The 23,967-nt window shown below is 49.1% G+C and overlaps 1 protein-coding gene across 1 annotated transcript in view; it reads right to left on the minus strand.

Moving 5' to 3' along the window:
• The window catches only part of DAP3 (death associated protein 3), a 48,845-nt gene that overhangs the window by 18,713 nt on the left and 6,165 nt on the right, over positions 1 to 23,967 (minus strand). Inside the window, exons 3-7 of the mRNA XM_060255165.1 lie at positions 22,368 to 22,490; positions 6,500 to 6,601; positions 4,669 to 4,777; positions 3,282 to 3,374; positions 243 to 373 (exon numbers count right to left, since the gene is read on the minus strand). Of these exons, the coding sequence (XP_060111148.1) occupies positions 243 to 373; positions 3,282 to 3,374; positions 4,669 to 4,777; positions 6,500 to 6,601; positions 22,368 to 22,490 (558 nt within the window). The remainder of the gene's footprint in view (positions 1 to 242; positions 374 to 3,281; positions 3,375 to 4,668; positions 4,778 to 6,499; positions 6,602 to 22,367; positions 22,491 to 23,967) is intronic.

The raw sequence follows: 23,967 nt of genomic DNA on the forward strand, positions 1-23,967 counted from the left end.
AAGTGTTCCAATGCTTCCAGGATATGGCGGGGTATAAATCAGAAAATTAAATTTAATTTAATCACTCTAGTTGCCCTTTACTGCACTTCTGTCTCCCCTTAGTTGTCTCTTTTCTATTCTGAAAGAAGGCAGCCACTCGGAGATCTCTACAGGTAGGATGGGGCGCAAAACAGGATTCCAAGTAGGTGGGTGGCAGGAACCCTACACTACCCCCCACCGCCTTAGCAGTAGCCCCTGCTGACCTCTGTTAAGAAGCGTTGATTGGTGGCCGCGAAATTCTTTAGCCAGGTTGAGGCTTCCAGTGGCTGGTCGAAGCGCTCTTTGTTGTAGGAAGACGGCAGCAGCTCCTTGCAGTTCTTCACCCACCGGTGAGCTGCAATGGAAGCGAAAAGAACAATGTGGTACCACAGGAAGGGAACGGGGATGGTAGTTGTGATTCTGGATTGTGGGGACTGGGGGCGGGCCATCAGGGCAATGCTCCCCGCACCCTATCAGAAATGAAAAAGGGCCCCATGAGTCACCAAGATACAGAAAGCAAAAAAAGCATCTTACTGGGAACAAATGAGAGTATAATAGTTTGCTTAAAGGTACGTGGCATTCATTCACAAAACTATAGGCCAGGCGTGGCCAAACTGTGGCTCAGGAGCCACATGTGGCTCTTTCAAACATATGGTGTGGCTCTCAAAGCTCCACCACCCTGTTGACTGCCGCCTTAAAGAATGCATTTAATGTTAAAGTTGCTTTCTTTCCACCTCTCCCATCTATCTCCCTTTCTTCTCTCAAACATCTGATGTTCACGCCTTGCAGCTCTCAAGCATCTGAAGTTTATTCCACGTGGCTCTAACATTAAGCAAGTTTGGCCACCCCTGCTATAGGAAACATACGCAATATGATCTATAGCAAAGCACTGGGGATGAACCTATGAACACATGAAGCTGCCTTCTACCGAATCAGACCCTGGGTCCATATAAAAGTTATGACATGGAGTGAAATGGACAAGTTAACAAGAACCTTAAGACACTATGATTTAGAAGTATTTAAGACGGAGTGGGAAAAGTTCAGACGATACGTAGAAAAAGAGTGGAAAACAAAAGGACATTGGACAATTTTTGATAATGACTAAGTATAAGAGGGAGGAGGATATTAATTTTGGTTCTTTATTAATTAAGGGTACCTTTAATATTAAGATTTTAAGTATATAACACCAGCGGGGGTCAAGTAATGGGGGGAGGGGTGGGTAGAAAGTAATATATGGGATAGATAAAAAAGTAATTATTAATGATGTAAGAAATTGAAAATTATTACCGTATGTTACTAATAAAATTGTTTAAAACACAGACACAGACCCAGGGTCCATCAAAATCAGTCTTGTCTACTCAGACTGGCAGCGGCTCTTCAGGGTCTCAAGCTGAGGTTTTTCACACCCATTTGCCTGGACCCTTTTTAGCTGGAGAACCTGGGACCTTCTGCTTACCAAGCAAAGGCTCTACCACTGAGCCACTGTCCCTCCCAACACGTTAGCCAGTCATCTACACTCCCCGCCCCCCTCCGGCAAGCTGGGGACTCATTTTACCGACCTCTGAAGGATGGAAGGCTGAGTCAATCTTGAGCCGACTACCTGAACCCAGTTTCCGCTGGGATCGAACTCAGGTCGTGAGCAGAGCTTGGCGCTCCATGCGCTAGCGTACTAAAAAGTACGTTCAACCCATCTTCCTTAATGTGCTGGATTTCTGATGTGGCAGAACACTGATGGAAGGAATTCATTCCCTCCATTCTGAATAGGACTGTACCATGGAAGGGACACGTTCCCCAGCACTTCTGAAAAGCTCAAATTGGTTCTTTGAGAGAATGCAGCGTGAGCTGAAGCAAGCCAAAGCTTTGTGATGTAGTAGAAGAAGAGTTGGATTTATCCCCCGCCCTTCACTTGGAAGTCTGAGAGTGGCCTTCCCTTCCTCTCCCCACTGCACACACCCTGTGAGGGAGGTGGACTGAGAGAGCAGAGAGAACAGTGACAGAACCAAGGTCACCCAGCTGGCGGCACGTGGAGGAGGAATGGGGAACCAAACCCAGTTCTCCCAGATTAGAGTCTGCCCATTTAAATGCTACACCAAATTGGCTTTTAGTATCTGCTTATTCTTTCAGGAAGTCTCTTACGTAGACTGACATTCTCCGTGTAGGAAGAGACAAGGCTGAGCTGGGCAGCCCAGGTTCGAATCACACTGCTCCTATGAGCGCAAAAGGCAGCCCTAGGTAAGCCTCCTGCCCAAGCACGGGGGAATTTGGCCTGCTTTACAGCACTGTTGTACAAACTCCTATGGAAGCAGGCAAGGAGCTCTGCACTCTCAAACAGCCCTGTGTGAATGCTTAAGGACTGGTTATCAATGTTCCCTCTAAGATGTGGAGCTTGTGAGCAAAAATTCTTTGTGAGCTACTGGCGTTAAAGTTTTGAGCTACTGCATAAATTAGTGTGCTCAGGGGCAGTGTTCCCTCTAAGCTGCAGAGATTTGTGAGGAAAAATTCTACTTTGTAAGCTACTGGCATGCAAGTTACGAGCTACTGGCATTTCAGTTGTGAGCTACTGTATAAATTATTGTGCTCTGGGGCCATCCTTCCTGAGCTATGTTTGGTGTAGCCAGTTTGGTGCAGTGGTTAAGTGTGCAGACTCTTATCTGGGAGAACCGGGTTTGATTCCCCACTCCTCCACTTGCAGCTGCTGGAATGGCCTTGGGTCAGCCATAGCTCTGGCAGAGGTTGTCCTTGAAAGGGCAGCTGCTGTGAGAGCCCTCTCAGCCCCAACCACCTCACAGGGTGTCTGTTGTGGGGGAGGAAGGTAAAGGAGATTGTAGGCCTCTCTGAGACTCTGTCCTTGGAAGGGCAGCTGCTGTGAGAGCCCTCTCCAGCCCCACCCACCTCACAGGGTGTCTGTTGTGGGGGAGGAAGGTAAAGGAGATTGTGAGCCACTCTGAGACTCTGAGATCTGGAGTGGAGGGCGGGATATAACTCCAATATCATCATCATTTTCTTCTTCTTCTGTTACAAAAATGTGTGAGCTGGAGGCTAAAAATCTGTGAGCTAGCTCATGCTAACTTAGCTTAGAGGGAACACTGGTGCTCAAGGGTCATCCTTCCTGAGCAGGCTAAGCAAAGAAAAAAACCGTGAGCAAGAGGCTAAAAAACTAGCTCACATGAACTCAGCTTAGAGGGAACACTATATGGCAAATGTTCAGGACCTCTGGCTCCTGGCTAGAGCCTCCAGCAGCAGATGTAACCCAGCTTCCTTACCATCGGGAATGTGCAAGATCAGCCAGTTCTGCTTTGCACAGTAATGGACGGCGTGGCAGAGTGTCATGGTCTTCCCCGTGCCTTTTTTGCCATCTTCAAGTTCAGAGTGTCAAGGAAACCATGGCAACCCTATTCCCCCACCACCACCACTGGAGATGGTGTCTTTCTGCATTACATTCACACTCCTCTTTCTGCTCCGTCCCGGACACCAGTGCTAAATGACCTCAATACTACCACAATGATACAGGTTCCCAAGCTCAATTCCATGTGTTGGTTTAAAATTCTGCATGGTTCGGGACTGGGGTATCTGAAGGACCGTCTTCTCCCTGGTGTTCCTGCCCATTGATTAAAATCACAGGGAGAGACCCTCCTGACCGTCCTGTCAACGAAAGAAGCTCATTTGGTGGGTATGCAAGACAGGGCCTTTTTGGTGGCAGCCCCACAGATTGCAGAACAGCCTCCCCAGGGCAGTGTCCCTGGTCCCCTTGCTTTTGATCTTTTCAAGGCAGCAGAAGACAGTTTAATTTAGGATCGCCTTTGATTAAAGCCAACCTAACTTGTGATTTTTAAGAACGTCAGTTGTGTGTATTTGCACGCACTTTATTTCCATGTACTTTATTTTCGTGGTAAGCTGTCTTGAGCTCCGTAAGGAAGAAAGGCAGCTAATAAAACGTTGTAGACCAGCGTTCCGTCTAAGCTGGGCGGGTGAGCGGCCGCTCATTAACACAGGAAGCCCCTCTCAGAAGCAATCCAGAGCTGCCTAGGGCCTTTTGCACTGCCCATCGCCCATTTTAAGATCACAGCAGTTACATTCTGCTCAGGATGTGAACTGCTCTATTCAGTAGGGGTAGGTGGGAAATTGCTGGGCTCTGAATGAACACACGCAGATAACCAATGCCGTAAACAGGAGTGGAGGAGCAATCTACACAGACACATAGCCCTGGAAAGGTCTGTTACCTTATTTTTAAGGAAGCTGCTAAACCTCGTGATTAGTGCAATAAATATGAAAAGGACAAGGACAGTGTGCCATACAGTAGGGGGTGATAGCAGACAGAGGAGGGAGGCATGGGTTCAAAACCCAGAGCGTGCTTCTCAGTACTGCTGCTTTCAGGAGGCACATGGGGGAAATCAGTTTCCCCTCCTTGCTAACCAGACCAGATCGCCTGGTCCTTTCTCCTGCTCCTCTGTCAACAGAAGCCCAGCCTAGGCTCCCATCCGACTGACATATATTTAGTAAGACATCCGCCTGTTGGATTTGCAAACATTTGCCTCCACCACGAGGGCTAGAAACTTAATGGTCTCTTCCACGGAAAGCCAGAGCTCAGACTGCCGTGACCGCAAGGTAAGCCCCCAGGGGGCGCGCACACGGCTCTGTTGAAAAGGATACAGATGACGTATCGGATGGCGGGATGAGCCAAGTTGGTGTGTTTTAAATAGCTGAGGAGTTCGAGACCCGGCTTCCGCACCATGAAACAGGCTTCGTTGAAGGTTTTCACCTACCAGAATTAAAAATGTATAGCTTTATGGAGAGAATTAAGCTTTGGAGGGAGAAAGGAGCAGTAGAGCAAGTCGAAATTTCACGTATGCAACTATCAGAGATTACCTTACCCCGGGTTAGACCGCTGGCTCTTCTAACGCGATATCGTTTAAATCTGACTGGCAGTAGTTGCTCGGGGTCTCTCAGTCAGAGACAGGCTTTCCCAGTAACTTCTAACTGTATCTTTCCGTAGAGGTGCCAAACATGTGCTTTATTGGACTGATGGAATCAAGGAAGCTACGGCCTTCAGTCAGCAAGGCTGTTAATGACAGGACTTTTCAGAGGCCATTCATTCATAGTGTGCGTGTGTGCTAAGTGCTGTTAAGTTGCTTCCAACTTACAGCAGCTGTATGAACGAATGACCTCCAAAATGCCATCGTCTGGAGTGGAATTCTAGCAGGAGCTCCTTTGCATATCAGGCCACACAACTCTGATGCAACCAGTGCTCCAAGAGCTTACAAAAAAGAGCCGTGTAAGCTCTTGGAGGACTGGCTGCATCAGGGGTGTGTGGCCTGATATGCAAAGGAGCTCCTGCTAGAATTCCACCCCTGCTTATCATTAATAGCCTTGCTCAGGCCTTACAAAGTGAGGGCTGTGGCTTCTTTTATTGAGTCCATCCATCTCAGACTGGGTGGACTTTTCCTACTGCCTCCCACTTTCCCTAGTGCGATTGTCTTTTCAAGTGACTCTTGTCTTTTCGCAATGTAATCAAAGTGTTATAGCCTTGGTTTGGTCATTTTGGCTTCTAGCGAGAGTTCTGGCTTGATCTACAACCCACTTACTTGTAATTTTGGCTGTCCACAGTATCCATAAAACCATCATTCAGAGTTGCCATAAATCAGAAAGCGGCTTGGTAATGGCTCCTAACACACACACGCGCCCCACACCCTTTCTCCTGGCTGTGCTGATTTCACCAAATGCTTTACGTAAAGGAGCATTCGGAAGCAGAACCTGCTCCCTGCAGCCAGCAAAGGTGCAGTCTCTGCTACCGCCCTGTTTCCCTTCGTGTGGAAACCAGGTCCAACACGCACCCTGGCAAGGAAGCTCTTTGGCTAGGGTGCCAGACAGGACGGGCCCTAGACTGTCTGGCAACTTAGCCGAGGCTAACTTCTGCCGCTCCGCCCCCCCCCCCCTGCACTGAAAACTTCACCAAGTCACACGGGGGCGCCCAATTCAGCAGCCCTGGAAGGCTGGCGCCCTAGGCAATCACCTGGTTTGCCCAGCAGCAGAACCGGCCCTGCAAAGCGCTGCTTACAATGCCAGCTCTGTGGCACTTTTGCCTAATTTTAGAAGAAGAAGAAGCAGAGTCTCAGAGTGGCTTACAATCGCCTCTACCTTCCTCCCCCACAACAGACACCCTGTGAGGTGGGCGGGGCTGAGAGAGCTCTCGCAGCAGCTGCCCTTTCGAGGACAACCTCTGCCAGAGCTATGGCTGACCCAAGGCCATTCCAGCAGCTGCAAGCGGAGGAGTGGGGGAATCAAACCCGGTTCTCCCAGATAAGAGTCCGCGCACTTAACCACTATGCCAAACTGGCTAACAGAAGCTGGGAAATCCGTGGCAGAGCCTGTACTCCAACTCCGACTATAACCTGACAGTCTGATGGCTGCTCCGTGTACCCCCCCTCCCCACTCCCAGCAGCCCCCTCTCCATCTTCAGGCCAGCAAGAAAGACAGAGAGCACCTGGAACTGGAAGCGTGGTGGCAGTCCATGAGGGAGTATCGCCTTCAGCTCCTGAAGGGGGATGCCGTAGAAATGGCCCACGTGCTCTTCCGTGTGACTGGCCTGCGGTGTTGAAACGAGATGCGGTTTATTTTCAAACACTTAACGGTCTGCGGGTCTCACAGCAGAGGCTTCCCCGAAGGCAGCTGTGAGACGTAATTAGTCTCTGGAACTCATGACAACAAGGCATGCCAACAGTTCAGACAGATTCATGAGAGACACATGAGGAACTTGTTCTAGAGCCCACTTATTTGTCTTTTGGGCTGTTCGGGACAGACAAAAAAGAAATGTTACTTTACACAGACGGTGATTAAAATGCGGAGTGAGTTTGCTGCCGGAGGAGGTAGCGACGGCCACAGGAATGAAGAGCTTATAAAGGGGATTAGATTCATGGAGGATAAGTCTGTCAATGGCTACTTATGGTGACTGAGGGGAACCGCAGCATTCAGAGGCACTAATCCTCTGAATCCCAGAGCCAGGAGGCAACCTCAGGGGAAGGCCTCGGCCTCTCTGCCCCGCTGTTGGCCCCCCAGACGATCTGTTTCAGGCATAAATCGGGATGCTGGGCTAGATGGACTCTCACTGGTCTGATCCGTCAGGACTCTTATGTGGGAAAGGCCTTGGCCTCTCTGCCCTGCTGTTGACCCTCCAGATAAATTGTCTGAGGTGTGAGACAGGACTAAATGGACTGGTGGCGAGATCCAGGTAGGTCTCTTACGTTAACCATTTGTTCATTAAAACATTTAAATCCCCCCTTTCCTCATGGTTCAAGGTGGCTTACAACAATAGCTAAATACATTGTCAGTTAAAATCAGAAATGAAAGAGCAAACCCCAAATCTCTCTTACACGGGGTTGCCAACTTCCGGGTGGGCAACAGCAGAAATAATTTATTTATTTATATTTATATCCCACCCTCCCCTGACCGGCTCAGGGCAGCTAACAACAATTAAAACAACATAAAATTATTACAACAAAATCACGATAAGTTATTAAAACATCATCTCAACATATACAACTGTAATCCTTAGATGGTGTTATTATTGATTCTCGGTTAGAGCTGTTCACTGTGATGTTATTGCATGCTATTGAGCGCCTTGCATTTCTGTTTGGGTCGGGTTAAGGTATTAATGCTGTGGGGAGGTGAAGTGCCGGATGCCTCCATTGGGCGTTGAAAGTCTGTTTAAACAGTCCTGTCTTCCAGGCCCTGTGGAATTGTGGCAAGTCCCTGATGTTGTCAGGGGAGCATTCCAGGGGGTAGGGGCTGCCACCGAAAAGGCTCTTGCCCTGCACCGTGTACAACTCGCTTATATTGGTGCATATTATTCTTGTAATTGTTCTTCTGTTTTTATGTTTTTACTGTTGTTTATCTTGTTTGGGCATGCAAATTTGATTGTGCGACCCTTAATCTGTGAGCTGCCCTGAGCCTGCCTTTGGCGGGGAGGGCAGGATACAAATTAAATAAATAAATAAAATAAAATAATTATCACAATACACACTCAACAATAGTATATCATACATAGAATTTAGCAATCCCAATTAGTTCAGTAAGCCCTTTAGAAAGCTTCTCTAACAAAAAAAAGACGACGACGAAGAAGACGATATTGGATTTATACCCCGCCTTCCACCCTGAATCTCAGAGTCTCAGAGCAGCTCACAGTCTCCTTTATCATCCTCCCCCAAAGCAGACACCCTGTGAGGTGGGTGGGGCTGAGAGAGCTCTCCCAGAAGCTGCCTTTGCAAGAGCTATGGCAGACCCAAGGCCATTCCAGAAGCTGCTTGTGGATGAGTGGGGAATCAAACCCGGTTCTCCCAGATAAGAGTCTGCACACTTAACCACTACACCAAAAAAAAGTCCATCTCAGGTTCCAGCTAATTTCACTGATGTGCTTCCAGTCTAGACTGCCAGATTGACTTTTGTGGACCTCTGCAATTAAAAATTTGAGCAGCGGTTCCGACTCAACGTGTGTGATTTGAAAAAGAAGAGAGCCTCTTGAAACATGCTTTAGACATAAAGCCCGCAAAGGCGTGTCATCACCTGTTATCAAGCAGCGTTGGAAAGTTCTATGTGTGATATTCTATTGTTGAGTGTGTATTGTGAGAATAAGGCAAGAATGTACCAATGTAAACAAGTTGCACACTGTGTTTATTTCTGTGGTTGCTCAACTACTGGGTGGGGCCTGACGTTCTCCCAGCATTACAACTGATCTCCAGTCGACGGAGATCATCCCTCCTGGAGGGTGGGCTCTATGGCATCATGCCCTGGTGAGGTCCCTCTGCTCCCCAAATTCCACCTTCCTTGGGCTCCGCCCCCCCAAATCTCCAGGTATTTCCCAACCCAAAGCTGGTAACCCCACCTTTAAAAGACTTCTGCCATTCAAGTCCCATTGAATGTGCTGCCAAATCGGGCAGGCCTCACAGCAACTCCTGAAGATGTCCAAGGAGGGGGCCGCTCTCAAAGGGAGCCTGTTCTGCAGAGTAGGAGCCATGACAGAAAAGGCCCACGTTCTGGTTAATGCCATATGGGCCACCCTAAGCCATGGGACAAGAACATAAGAGAAGCCATGTTGGATCAGGCCAATGGCACATCCAGTCCAACACTCTGTGTCACACAGTGGCCATAAGAAAATAAGAGAAGCCATGTTGGGTCAGGCCAATGGCCCATCCAGTCCAACACTCTGTGTCACACAGTGGCCATAAGACATAAGAAAAGCCATGTTGGATCAAGCCAATGGCCCATCCAGTCTAACACTCTGTGTCACACAATGGCCGTAAGAACATAAGAGAAGCCATGTTGGATCAGGCCAAGGGCCCTGTGGAGAAACGCCATCTGAGAGTGTTGGTGCTTCATCCAAAAAGGCAGGGATCAGTAAATCCATTCAGCCGGCTTTGTAGCCTTCCCCTCACTCCCCCCCTCCCTTCCAGAGCCAAACCAACAACGCTAGGGGGAAGATCCCCTAGAGAGGCAGGAAGTGCGGTTGTTCCTTGCATGTGTTAGGCAGGAAGAGAAGGGAGATTTGAACTGGGGCTCGAGCGAGCATGTGGTGAGCAATGGAGGCTCCTGCCTGGGGGGGCCCCCAGGCAAGCAGACTAAGTAAGTAATTCACAAGACAGGACAAGTTTAGATCAGGGCCAACCGGATGCGTTTATAATCAACTTTTCTTTGTTATGCTGTTTGCTGTGTTGTGCGGTGCTGTGCTAACTTTTTAAAGGCAACTGTTTTTGTTTTGTTTTTCTGTCCCTATCCTTTTCCCTTTTAAATAAATGTTTTTTCTGTTTAAAATGCTGGCAGTCAAACTCTGTACCACATAGATCCCCAAACCGCTTTAGACCACGCTGTGTTGAGAAGGGGGCCCCGGGGAAGGGGGAAGGCATGCAGTTGGATAAGGTGCCAATCCTCCAGGGGTGCCCCAAAGAAGCGCTGAGGTCTCTGTGAAACCCAAGTGCAGGGTGGCAGAGGACCTGGAGGCCTAGCCTCACAGCTGGAGAGGGGGATTGGGAGTCCTGTTCCTCTCAATCTGAACCCCGGGACTGAGCAGGTGGTGGCAGCGAGCCCAAGGGGCAGGAGGAGAAATAGCTCCCTCCAGGAGTTGGCGACTCGATAGGGAGCTGACGGGACCGGGTCTGAAGGCAGAATCGGGCCGGTTCCGCCACAGGCCCCATCCAGTCCAACACTCTGTGTCACACAGTGGCCATAAGAACATAAGAGAAGCCATGTTGGATCAGGCCAGTGGCCCATCCAGTCCAACACTCTGTGTCACACAGCGGCCATAAGAACATAAGAGAAGCCATGTTGGATCAGACCAATGGCCCATCCATTCCAACACTCTGTATCACACAGTGGCCAAAAAACCCAGGTACCCTCAGGAGGTCCACCAGTGGGGCCAGGACACTAGAAGCCCTCCCACTGTTGCCCCTCCCAAGCACCCAGAATACAGAGCATCGCTGCCCCAGAGAGTTCCAACAATAGGCTGTGGCTAAGAGCTACTGATGGACCTCTGCTCCATATATTAGCTGACAGATGGATGCCTGATTGTTGTAGCTGGTGCACTGGCCCTTCAAATATTTGCAGCCATCTCAGAACAGAACCAATGTTTCCTCTAAGCTGTGGAGTCTCATGAGCAAAAATTCTACTTTGTGAGCTACTGGCATTCAAGTTGTGAGCGAGCGATTTGGCAACTGCATACATTGGCTTACTCTGGGGCCATTTTTCCTGGTGAGCTGGAGGCTAAAAAACTAAGCTAGCTCACACTAACTAAGCTTAGAGGAACACTGAATGGAACCTCTGCGATTCACTGGCAGCCAACCTCAAAGTTTTGATGGAGCTGATTCTAGGAACTCAGGCAGATCACGAGAGGGAGGGCAAGTCCCAAGTGCTCTGAACTAATACTGGAGTCATTGGCAAGCATCTAAAATAGAGAGGCATTGGACTGCGATCTTCGTTTGGAGCGCCTGGAACTTATTTTTTGAGACTATTTCTCTTTACCTGCTGGATGGTGAAGTGCTGCTGTATTTTGCATTAGTCTTATGCGTATGCATAATGCACTACTTTACGAATGTTGCATTGCTTTAAGAGGATTGTTATTTTTGTCATGGTCTGTTTTTTGCTGGCTTTGTGCTGTACAGCAGAGGTCCCCGACCACTGGGCTGCGGAGCGGTACCAGTCCGTGGCCTGTTAGCAACTGAGCCACACTACACCTTTCGCCTGCCCGGGACCGGGACAGACAAAAGAGGCAGCATGGCCGTGCTCTGAGTCAGGGGAGGGTGAGCCAGAGCAGCCTCGCTGCCCCTTTTGCCCACCGCTGGTGGACGAGAGGCAGTGCAACCTCATCCCAAAGCTGCAAGGCCACATTGCCTTTCGTCTGCCTGGTCCCAGGCTGGCAGAAGGGGCAGTATAGCAATAACCTTCCCCTACCCCTCATTTAAAAACTCCCTGCCTGATTGGCAGGGTCTTTAAATGGGAGGGGGAGGCAGATCAGCTTCTTCTGCCCCTTGCTGCCTTGTGTCACGGTCTCAGAGCTGCTCATTGGGTTGTGTGTCTCCCTGCCCCCACCCCAGCTGTCTGTTCAGAATGCTGCACGTGAAGTGTCCAGCATATATAGAAAGCTCCTTGCATGATAGAGGTTTACAAGATTATGCATGGGATGGAGAAAGCAGAGAACGAAGTCCTTTTCTCCCTTTCTCACAAATACAAGAACTCGTGGGCATTCGATGAAATTGCTGAGCAGTCGGGTTAAAATGGATAGAAGGAAGTACTTCTTCACCCAAAGGATGATTAACGAGTGGAATTCACTGCCACAGGAGGTGGTGGCAGCTACAAGCATGGCCACCTTCAAGAGGGGGTTAGATAAAAATATGGAGCAGAGGTCCATCAGTGGCTATTAGCCACAGTGTGTGTGTGTGTGTGTGTGTGTATTTTGACCACTGTGCGATACAGAGTGTTGGACTGGATGGGCCATTGGCCTGATCCAACATGGCTTCTCTTCTGTTCTTATGGCCACTGTGTGACACAGAGTGTTGGACAGGATGGGCCATTGGCTTCCAACATGGCTTCTCTTATGTTCTTATGGCCACTGTGTGAGACAGAGCGTTGGACTGGAGGGGCCACTGGCCTGATCCAACATGGCTTCTCTTATGTTCTTATGGCCACCGTGTGACACAGAGTGTTGGACTGGATGGGCCATTGGCCTGATCCAACATGGCTTCTCTTATGTTCTTATGGCCACTGTGTGACACAGAGTGTTGGACTGGATGGGCCATTGGCCTGATCCAACATGGCTTCTCTTATGTTCTTATGGCCACCGTGTGACACAGAGTGTTGGACTGGATGGGCCATTGGCCTGATCCAACATGGCTTCTCTTATGTTCTTATGGCCACTGTGTGACACAGAGTGTTGGACTGGATGGGCCATTGGCCTGATCCAACATGGCTTCTCTTATGTTCTTATGTACAAGTATGTTCGTACATCTGAGGAAGGGAATTCTAATCCATAAGAGTCTGCTGCTGGAATAAAAAGGTGTTCAGTCTTTATTATCAATCAATCAATCAATCAAAAGCCTTTATTGGCCTATATCAGATTATAAACAAACAAACAAACAGCTACAGAAATAATAAAAATAGTCATATGCAGCTATACATTGGACAATCGATCCTTTATAACCAGACTCAAAATAAAGCAACCTTTTCAGTTATTTCAGATGACAAATCAATCAGAAGACGGCAAACCTTTCCAACGTCTGAGCAGCCTTTCATATTAAACAGAATTGCATCTAGAAACCTAAGGTATATAGCATCGTATAGGGGACAATAAAGAAAAATATGGAACGAGAACTTGCTTTAAATTACATACAAAAATATTCCCACTTTCATTAGGACTATGTATGTCTACATAGGTAACTGCTGATGGGGCTGCATTGCATCTAGCAAGGGTAAATGCTCTAGTCTACGCAATTTTGGAACACGGAGAGTTGATAAACAAGAAGGCAGACGACCAATAGTTGGGGAAATTCCAAAATTCAGAGGGGAGCAAGATTTATTTGCAGCACTCATTAGTTTTTGTAATTCATTATCTAAAATTCTGCGTCAGTCTCTATTAAACCTTTCTTCAATTATAGTCCGGCCTAGCCTGATCTTGCCAGAACTCGGAAGGGAAGCAGGGTTGGCTGCAGTCGGCACTTGGACTGGAGGCTACCAGGAGGTTGCTACGCAGAGGAAGGCAACGCAAACCACCTCCACTCTTGCCTGGAACACCCCATATATGGAGTTGCCTCGAGTTGGCTGCACCTCCTTCTTAAATCTTAAAGGGGCCACAAGAATATATGAAACTGCCTTACACCGAAGCTCTCCAGGGTATCAGGCTGAAGTCTTTCCCATCACCTGCTGCCCAAACCTTTCTAACTGGAGATGTCGGGGATTGAACCTGGGACCTTTTGCATGCCTAGCAGAGGCTCCTTCCACCGAGTCACAGCCTCTTGCCCGATCCTGTTTTGTTTTTCTAATTAATCCCCAAAGAACAGTCTCCAAGTTTGCATCTGGAGAGACAAAGATGAATTTTCAGCATCTTATGAAGTCACCCTTTAATTATTTTCAAAGCAAAAATGCAGCATACGGTGAAGAAAACAGCTAGAGCAATGGGGTGGGGGGAGAGAAGAGGACATAAGAACTTGCCCCCCCCCCCCCACCGTATCCCCTTGCTGTACTATTTTTGGCCACTTGTTCTCTCCGAGCAAAGAACAGTTGCGTTCTGTAGCGCAGACAGCGCGGGCGAAAAGAGTCCTGCCCTTCTAGAGAGTGGCAACTTCTGGCTGCCGAAGGTAAACTTGACAACCTATTCAGGAGTGGGTGTTTTTTGGGGTTTTTTTTTAAGCCTGGAAGCTCCAGCTCAAAAAAGGAACAGAAGCCAGAGCAGCCATGACAAGGAAGAAGAAGATGATACTGGATTTATACCCTGCCCTTCACTCTGAATCTAAGAGCGGCTTACAATCTCCTTTACTTTCCTCCCCCACAACAGTCACCCTGTGAGATGGGTGGGGCTGAGAGAGCTCTCCCTAAAAGCTGCCCTTTCAGGGACAACCTCTGCCAGAGCTACGGCTGACCCCAAGGCCATTCCAGCACCTGCAAGTGGAGGAGCGGGGAATCAAACCCGGTTCTCCCAGGTAAGAGTCCGGGCACTTAACCATTACACCAAACTGACCTTGGGGTATGGGGAGAGGAAACGAACAACCTCATGCTCCCAGCTCTCGCCGCTGCTTAGTGTTGCTAATTGTCTCTCTTGGTGCTTATGTATTTTGCAAGCGACCCTGAAGCCTTTGCAGAGTGGAACTTGGCACAGCAAACAGATTTTAAATTTAAAACAGAATACCAAGAGGACAAACTGGCCATCGCTTCGCTGCCCTGCCCGCAAGGTTAACGGGCTTCCGAAAATCACCTGAGTGGAGAGGCTAAATTGAAGGCAGTGGACGAGGCCGAGAGTCACTGGGGGCAAGACGCAATCCATGACAAAGATAAGGTCAGAGGGACATGGATTTGAGGGCTGAGTTGGCAGATCCTTCCATAGGAGTTGAGCCCACGATTGCTCAAGAGCAGGGCTCTTTTTCTGTAGCAGAAACTCCTTTGCATATTAGGCCACACACCCCTGATGTAGCCAATCCTCCAAGAGCTTACAGTAGGCCCTGTACTAAGAGCCCTCTAAGCTCTTGGAGGATTAGCTACAGGGTGGAATTCTAGAAGAAGCTCCTTTGCATATTAGGCCACACCCCCTGATGTAGCCAATCCTCCAAGAGCTTACAGTATGCCCCGTACTAAGAGCCCTCTAAGCTCTTGGAGGATTAGCTACAGGGTGGAATTCTAGAAGAAGCTCCTTTGCATATTAGGCCACACCCCCTGATGTAGCCAATCCTCCAAGAGCTTACAGTAGGCCCTGTACTAAGAGCCCTCTAAGCTCTTGGAGGACTGGCTACATTACAGGCCTAATATGCAAAGAAGTTCCTGCTACAAAAAAGCCCTGGGTGGTGCCCACATGTGACCATCATTGCCACCCTACGGACTAGGTGCTCGCGTCCCGTTTGGAATGAAAAGTGCAGGTTCTTAGGATGCTGAATTCGGAAGATGTTGTTTCGTACGATAGCCTTCTGGGTGAAATCATGGCATATCTTTCTACAGGACCGCCTTTCCCCACATGTTCCTCAGAGAGCACTGCATTTAGGAGTTCAAAATCTTCTCTCCATCCCCAGACTGAGGGAGGCCAGGCTGAGTCCTACGAGGCCTCCTCCGTGGCAGCGCCAGCACTGTGGAACGCCCTCCCAGAGGCTATAAGGCCCCAGCGGGATCTTTCCTGATTCCGCAGGGCCTGTAAAACAGAATTATTCCAACTGGCCTATAACATCTGAGTGGGAGAGCGCTGCCGCTTTAACAAGGACTGGGCCGTACCAACTGCGAGAAACTGCTCAACAAGGACCATGGGCATTTTAACGGCCTTGAATTGCCGGCTGAAGAATAATTTTGAATCTGCCCATCTATTTTGAACAGCTCCAAAATGTTTCTATTTTAGTGATTTTAGTATTGTTTACGTTTAGTGATTTTAGTATTGTAATGTTTTCTATCTGATCGTTAGCCGCCCTGAGCCTGCTCGCAGAGAGGGCAGGATATAAATCCAAGGCAAAGAAATAACACAAAATAAATATATGCCATCCCCCCTGGAGACGCCCACGTGCGCCCACCCGGGTGGTTCTTCCCTGCATCCTAGGCTCAGTAGTCAAACGCTCAGCTTCCAAGGTTGGGGGGTGGGGGTGGGGAGGGATGGGAAAATGTGGCGCACGGGGCGACATTCTTCAGGCAGCCCCCTCTTCCGGTGGCTGTGCCCGGCTTGGGCTCGCTCATCCCACTGCGATGTGCAGGAGGGCCCTCGTTGCCTGGCAACGCAAACCCAGACCCAGGATGGCAAAGACAATCCTGTTGCCATCTGGGCACTGCTGCCGGAGACGCACTGGAATAAAAGGAGGAGGAGGAGGGGGGGCTGATCACGTGACAGGAGCGCCTGCACGTTGCCGTTTCCATGGAGACCCCAGAAGAATCGGCAGGGAAAAGGCTCCTGATTGCAGAGGCGGTGGCAAAGTGCCTCGGAGGCCGGTTCCCCCCCCCCCCCCGTGAGGTTTTGTGTCGCTGCAACAGCCTCACGCTGAGGAATCAAAGCCGCTCCGCGATGCAGATGGAGGGAGCCCCCTGAGGCAGCTGTGGAGCTTTATAAAAAGCTGGGAGGTTGGTTTTTTATTTTTTAAAAGGTTTTGCTTTGCCTTTACTTGCAATCCCGCAAGGGGCGGAACGCGCCTCAGATATCTGTTGGCGTTAAAACATAGAGCCCACCTTTCGTTTAATTTCCCTTGCTAAAGAACAGTGCAGAGCGGCAAGGCTGAAGGACGTGGAAATGGAACGCTGACTCTTGCTTGGCAAACAGCTATTGCGTAGCTACGGATCAGTCACAAGCAGGGCAGCGCGGTGCAGAGGGCAGTGGGGCAAACAGGGCTGTGGCTCTGAGGAAGGACATCTGCTCGGCCCGCAGAAGGTTCCAGGTTTGATCCCGACATCTTCAGTTAAAAGGATCAAGTAGCAGGTGAGAACATCGAGTTGAAAGGAACTTCCACGGTCATCTTGTCCAACCCCCTGCACAATGCAGGAAATTCACAAATACTTCCCCCCCACACATATATCCACAGTGACCCCTGCTCCATGCCCAGAAGATGGCAAAAACCTCCAGGATCCTTGACCAAACTGGCCTGGAGAAAACCTGGAGAGCCAGTTTGATGTAGTGGTTAAGTGTGCGGACTCTTATCTGGGAAAACCGGGTTTGATTCCCCACTCCTCCATTTGCATCTGCTGGAATGACCTTGGGACAGCCATAGCTCTGGCAGAGGTTGTCCTTGAAAGGGCAGCTGCTGTGAGAGCCCTCTCAGCCCCACCCATCTCACAGGGTGTTTGTAATGGGGGGGTGAAGATAAAGGCGATTGTAAGCCGCTCTGAGTCTCTGATTCAGGGAGAAGGGCGGGGTATAAATCTGCAATTCTTCTTCTTCTAAGTCCTGACCCTGAAGTGTTAATCAGCATTTCCCTGGACATGTATGAAGAAGACGATGAGGACATTGGATTGAATCTCAGAGCGGCTCACAATCTCCTTTATCTTCCTCCCCCACAACAGACACCCTGTGAGGTGGGTGGGGCTGAGAGGGCTCTCACAGCAGCTGCCCTTTCAAGGACAACCTCTGCCAGAGCTATGGCTGACCCAAGGCCATTCCAGCAGGTGCAAGTGGAGGAGTGGAGAATCAAACCCGGTTCTCCCAGATATGAGTCTGCACGCTTAACCACTACACCAAACTGGCTCTCATAGCTACAAGAACTGGCTCTCATAGTTACAAGAATGAAAGACTTTAGCCTGAGAACCTGGAGAGTCGCTGACAGTTCTGAGTAGAGGCTGTGGCTCAGTGGCAGATCCTCTGCTTTGCATGTTGAAGATCCCAGGTTCAATCCCCAGCATCTCCAGGAAGGATCAGGTTGCAGGTTCCTAGTCAAAGACCCCGGAGAGCTGCTGCCAGTCTGAGAAGACAATACTGACCTTGATCTGATTGAGCTGACAAGGCAGCTTCACATGTTCAGTGGTTAGCACAAAGAACTTTGACCTGAGAGCCATGGGACCCTATCAGTTGATTTTACTGGGCAACTCACTCTTATCCCTATCCTGTTAGGTAGAACAGGGCTACTGTTAAAAATAGAATTACAGAATCATAGAGTTGGAAGGGACCTCCAGGGTCATCTAGTCCAACCCCTGCACAATGCAGGAAACTCACAAATACCTCCCCCAATTCACAGGATCTATCAAATGTCATAGGTCTCCAACAGTGACAAAGTACTGGGAAGTTTCTCAAGCCACATCTCATTAGACAAATCCACTAGAAGATGATGAAGATGATATTGGATTTATATCCCGCCCTCCACTCCAATATTATCTCAGAGTCTCAGAGTGGCTCACAATCTCCTTTCCCTTCCTCCCCCACAACAGACACCCTGTGAGGTGGGCAGGGCTGAGAGGGCTCTCACAGCAGCTGCCCTTTCAAGAACAACCTCTGCCAGAGCTATGGCTGACCCAAGGCCATTCCAGCAGCTGCAAGTGGAGGAGTGGGGAATCAAACCCGGTTCTCCTGGATAAGAGTCTGCACACTTAACCGCTACACCAAACTCTAGAAACAAAAGTCCTTCAAATAAGTTGCTCAGAAAACCATTCAACAAGACAAAGAACTCTGAAAGACAATTAAACTTTTAGAAAAACACCGTGTGAAGTCTCTTAGTCCTGAGGTCCCATGCCCGATGATCATTTCCACCATAAGTAAGGTCTTTTTTGAGGATTTCTTCCTCACCAATAATTTTATACGGAACGGTAAAGTCTTCCACAGTTACAAGAGTGGTCAACCTGACCTACAGTTTGAGAATCCGGCAAGCCATTCTTGAGCGAGGAGTATATCTTCCTGTGTGCTGTATAGCTGTGACATTGGGACCAGCCACACTCTCTCAGCCTAATCTACCTCACAGGGTTGTTGTGAGGCTAAAATGGAGGAGAGGAGAACGATGTAAGCCACTAAGGCTTCCCATTGGGGAGAAAGGCGGGGTACAAATGAAGGGAATAGAATAAACCAGGGGTGGCCAGCAGTAGCTCTCCAGATGCTTTTTGCCTACAACTCCCATGAGCCCCAGCCATTGGCCATGCTGGCTGGGGCTGATGGGAGTTGTAGGCAAAAAGCATCTAGAGAGCTACCGCTGGCCACCCCTGGAATAAACTAATGGGGGTGGGATACTGTTTTGATTGGCGGAGCTCTAATGATTTTATTAATTCATTTGCATCGCAATCGATGCCAAGTTACCCTGGACTGAGAAGAAGAAGACCGGAGATTTATACCCCACCCTTCTCTCTGAATCAGAGTCTCAGAGCAGCTCACAATCTCCTTTATCTTCTTCCCCCACACAACAGACACCCTGTGAGGTGGGTGGGGCTGAGAGGACTCTCACAGCAGCTGCCCATTCAAGGACAACTCGTACGAGAACCATGGCTGACCCAAGGCCATTCCAGCAGCTGAAAGTGGAGGAGTGGGGAATCAAACCCGCTTCTCCCAGATAAGAGTCCATACGCTTAACCACTACACCAAACTGGCTCTCTAAATCTGCTAAAATCAAAGGGCTCAGACTGGAGCAACTCTGCACAAGACTGCACTGTTAATCTACTTATATTTCTATCCCATTTTTCAGCCCAACGTTACTTTCCCAAAAGCAGCTCATTGGCATCAAAACCTAGCATAAAAGACAATTCAGGTGCAATGCAAACCTTGGGGAGGCACTCCTCAGCTGGGGATGGAACTTGACAAGACGGAGAAGCTGCCCAGTGACTGGCTGGAAGCTCTTGTTCAAGACATTGGGAGGGGGGGGGGGCTGCCTTGCTGCTTCCAGCGCTCCCTGGAAACGAGACGGAGGAGAATCCAATTCCCGTTGCTCTGGAGCTTAGGCTGACAGCGGGGATTAAACATTCTTGAAATATTCTTCCACACTTCTTCCAATGCGTTAGGAAGACATATAATGAGGTTTTGGCGATACGTCATGCGAACAGTTACCGGCTTAAAAGGCAGAGCTCGGTCACCGAAAGTTCCTTTCAATGAGTAAACGGCTGCCAAGAGTAAAAACATTTCATGGCAAACAACAGATGAAGCCAAAAGTCAATAGGGGAAAAAAAAATGGATTAGCACAGGGGTGGCCAAACTTGCTTAACGTAAGAGCCACAAAGAACAAACATCAGCTACAAGACATGAACATCAGATGTTTGAGGGGAGGAGGGAGGGAAGGAAGGAAGGCAAATTGATAGGGGGAGAGAGAGGCGGAAAGAAAGCAACTTTAACTTTAAATGCATTCTCCAAGCCACCAGCTGGCTTGGCTTAGAGAAGTGATTTAAAGAGAGAAATGCCTTATCCGATCCAGCCAACGGGGCACTGGCAGCTTCAAGAGCCGCACAATAAGTGTGAAAGAGGCACATGAGCCAGTCTGGTGTAGTGGTTAAGTGTGCGGACTCTTATCTTGGAGAACCGGGTTTGATTCCCCACTCCTCCACTTGCACCTGCTGGCATGGCCTTGGGTCAGCCATAGCTCTGGCAGAGGTTGTCCTTGAAAGGGCAGCTGCTGTGAGAGCCCTCTCAGCCCCACCCACCTCACAGGGTGTCTGTTGTGGGGGAGGAAGATAAAGGAGATTGTGAGCTGCTCTTAGACTCTTCGGAGTGGAGGGCGGGATATAAATCCAATATCATCATCATCATCATCATCACATGTGGCTCCCGAGCTGTAGTTTGGCTATCCCTGGATTAACGTCAAGACGTTACATGAGTCATGTGCCAGTGATGGTGAGCATGGTCGCCTCTGGAAGGTAGCAAGGATGGGTACTTCTCAGGGCTTCAACCCTGGCACGATCCCACCAGCCCAACAACACCACCTTTCTCTCAGAGGACTCAAAAAGGCCAGATGTGGCATGAGAAGATTCTTGGTTTCCAAGCTTATGGTGGCCCAGTGAGGAACCCTCAGTCTTGGGATCCCAAAACACATTCCAAGCCACCTAGTGCAGAATGAGACAACTGATCTCTTGAGCTTAGTACTGCTTGCAAGGGGTCAGGCAGAAACAGGCCTTCATCAACACCTGCTTCCAGAGACACCTTTAACCAGAAAGGTCAGTAACTGATCCAAGGGTTTATCTGCGAATGCTGTATCAGCAAGCTACAGCCTTTCCCAGACTGGAAGTCATCTTCTGAACACATATGAAGCTGCCTTATACTGAATCAGACCTTTTGGTCCATCAAAGTCAGTATTGTCTTCTCAGACTGGCAGCGGCTCTCCAGGGTCTCAAGCTGAGGTTTTTCACACCTATTTGCCTGGACCCTTTTTTGGAGATGCCAGGGACTGAACCTGGGACCTTCTGCTTCCCAAGCAGATGCTCTACCACTGAGCTACTGTCCCTCCCACAGGGAGAAGGGATGAAGAGGCAGGCAAGTGGAGGGGGCAAAAAGTCTCACTGATAAGATCTGCTGTAAGCAACGACTGTATTCGTGTTCTATATTGATGGGATTTACAGAAGAGCTTCTCTATGTGATTTCAGGAAGCCGTTACTGAAACCTTATAAATCAGGGGTGTCAAACTCATTTCTTATGAGGGCCGAATCTGACATAAATGAGACTTTGTTGGGCCAGGAGATGTGTGTACCTATTTAAGATTAGGTAGTAGAGATAGAAGGTTTATAAAGGACACAGAAAAACAAAATGAAAGTTTTTTTTAAAAATAAAACATACTTAAATCATTAGCACTCGTTGGTCTTAAATGTGCTTTCTTTATATTTCTCCCATGGGATCCAGGGAACTGGGCAAAGGAAGGTCTGGCTCTTTCCTTCCTTCCCCATGGTACCAGGAGGGGAAGGAGCTTCAGCCAGTAGAAGGAAGAGAGGCTTGGCTCAGTAGCTCTGCTGCATGATTGAGAGAGCCTGGCAAAGCAAGCTATCCCCCCCTTCCTCCCCAAGGGAGGAATCTTAGCCAATGGAGAAAATAGAGGCTTTGCTCCTGTGCGATTGAGCAAGCCTTGTGAAGCAAGCTGTGATGCAGAAGGAAGCCAGAGAAGGAGAAGGATGGCAGCCAGTCGCTTGGGGGCCTGACAGGAGCCCTCTGGGGGCCTGGTTCAGCCCCCAGGCTGCATGTTTGACACCCCTGTTATAAAAGGTTTGTCCCTGAACTGGCCTTCAACCATTTAGGGCTTTAAAAGAATCACAAATTGTGCCTGGAATCTAGCAGATAACCAGCACTGCCTACAGAGAAAATGGCGTGGCACATTTTCTCCAAGTTCATTTTCAGCTGCTAATGAGGCAGCAGCATTCCGAGTCAGCCTGCGAACAGTCTTCAAGGGTGGGTGCATAGAGAATGCACTGAAGCAGTCCATCCAAGAGGCTACCGCGGCGGGAAAGACAGTGGCCTAGCCCATGTTCTGCAGGAAATCTGCCCCGCTGAATGAAAATGACCAAAGCTACTGTCAATCAGAACTTCCAGAAAGGAATGCAAAAGGGGAATTACAAAACAGTGCCTCAGAAGCTAATTCAGAAAGATAAATGATTTATACCTGGCCCTTGAAAGAGAAAGCAACCTTACTGAGCACGTGCCGATACGCTGACGTTCGACTCCCATAATCTGAAATCGTCAGTCGAGTCAGCACAGCAGCCTTTCAAAGCACTTGTTTCAAAAATTTTTCAAGTCCCACAGCTCTCTGATGGTAACTCACCGGATCGCTCTCATTGGTGCGGAAGATTGCTCGGGGCTTCTCTGGAGCAAGTGGAGCATCCTGGGTCGCAGCCGTGCTTTGCCAGGCCCTGGGTCCACCCCGAAGAATGCAGTCAGGTTCCAACTAGAGAGGAAGAAACAACAGCTCATCCGGCAACTGAGTGACCGTCTCCTCTGGCAGAGAATGACTTCTGAAGGGCTGCTCCTTCTCAGGAGGAGGTAAACAGCACAAAGGCATCCGTGAAAAAACAGCCTCTATACATAGGAAGGCACTAATCACAAATTTTATACAAGATCATAGAGTGCTTGCTACTCAATACAAAAATATTGACGCTGACCCCCACCCGTAGCCCAAGTCTCCCAAATTGCAGTTAATGCCACTCTCTCTGAAGTCCTGGGTCCAGGGAGTGATGCGGCAAGCCATTTTGTACAGTGTCCAACGCTCCAAATACTCCTTTCAAGCCGAGCAGGCATAGAAACAAGCTGCAGCCGGGCACAAAAGCGCGACAGGGTTGTACATAATGTCCTGTTTCACAAGAGGCTTCTACAAGCTGAACTCAACAGCTGCATCCAGGGTCAAAAGGCAGGAAGATTGAAACTGATAAAACTGTGCTAGGCAGAGTCAGAGCTGGAACCAGCTCACCCCATTTCTTGGAAGCAGAAAGAAGATATTGGATTTATATCCCACCCTCCATTCCGAATCTCAGCGTCTCAGAGCGACTCACAATCTCCTTTATCTTCTTCCCCCACAACAGACACCCTGTGAGGTGGGTGGGGCTGAGAGGACTCTCACGGCAGCTGCCCTTTCAAGGACAACCTCTGCCAGAGCTATGGCTGACCCAAGGCCATTCCAGCAGGTGCAAGTGGAGGAGTGGGGAATCAAACCCGGTTCTCCCAGATAGGAGTCTGCACACTTAACCACTACACCAAACTGGCTCTCTCAGTACAAGCACAATGACCTTCCAGCAGAAGCTCTCTGTAGCCACAGAACAGCATATAAGCACCATTTTATAATAGTGTCTTCCTATTTATAGAGGCTGGTTTTTCACAGATGCCTTTGTGCTCCAATTTCCGCGTTACTCTGTTTAGTTACCTTCTCAGGAGGAAGGCAAGATCCCCCCACCCTCCAAATGATGGCCAGAGGGGGCAATGACCTAGTTGCAGAGTACCTGCTTTGCACAGTATGGGGGCAAGTAGGACAAAGCCCTATCCCCTTGACCTGGGGAGGGTCATTTGGGAGGAACCGTGGCTCCAGGATGAGAGCATCTGCTTGGCGTTCAGAAGGTCCCAGGTTCTACGCTTGGATCTGGCATGAGGTGATGCGACAGACCCCTGCTTGAGACCCTGGAGAGCCGCTGCCAGAACAAGTAGACAGCAATGACCTTGATGGACCAAGGATCTGAGTCAGTATAAGGCAGCTTCATCTACGTACCTGCCCCCTTGACCCCAGATTTACTCCTCTGGCAGCAATCCGCCCCCATGGTCTCGGACAAGGAGGATGTGTACACCTGTGACCTCAAATCAACCTCCATTCTTCATTTTTTAAAAAAATCATTCAATAGGCATAACATTACCATAACCAATCAATACAGAGTAAAAGA

Source organism: Heteronotia binoei, chromosome 1, assembly GCF_032191835.1.
Source record: "Heteronotia binoei isolate CCM8104 ecotype False Entrance Well chromosome 1, APGP_CSIRO_Hbin_v1, whole genome shotgun sequence".
NCBI classification, from domain to species: Eukaryota; Metazoa; Chordata; class Lepidosauria; order Squamata; family Gekkonidae; genus Heteronotia; species Heteronotia binoei.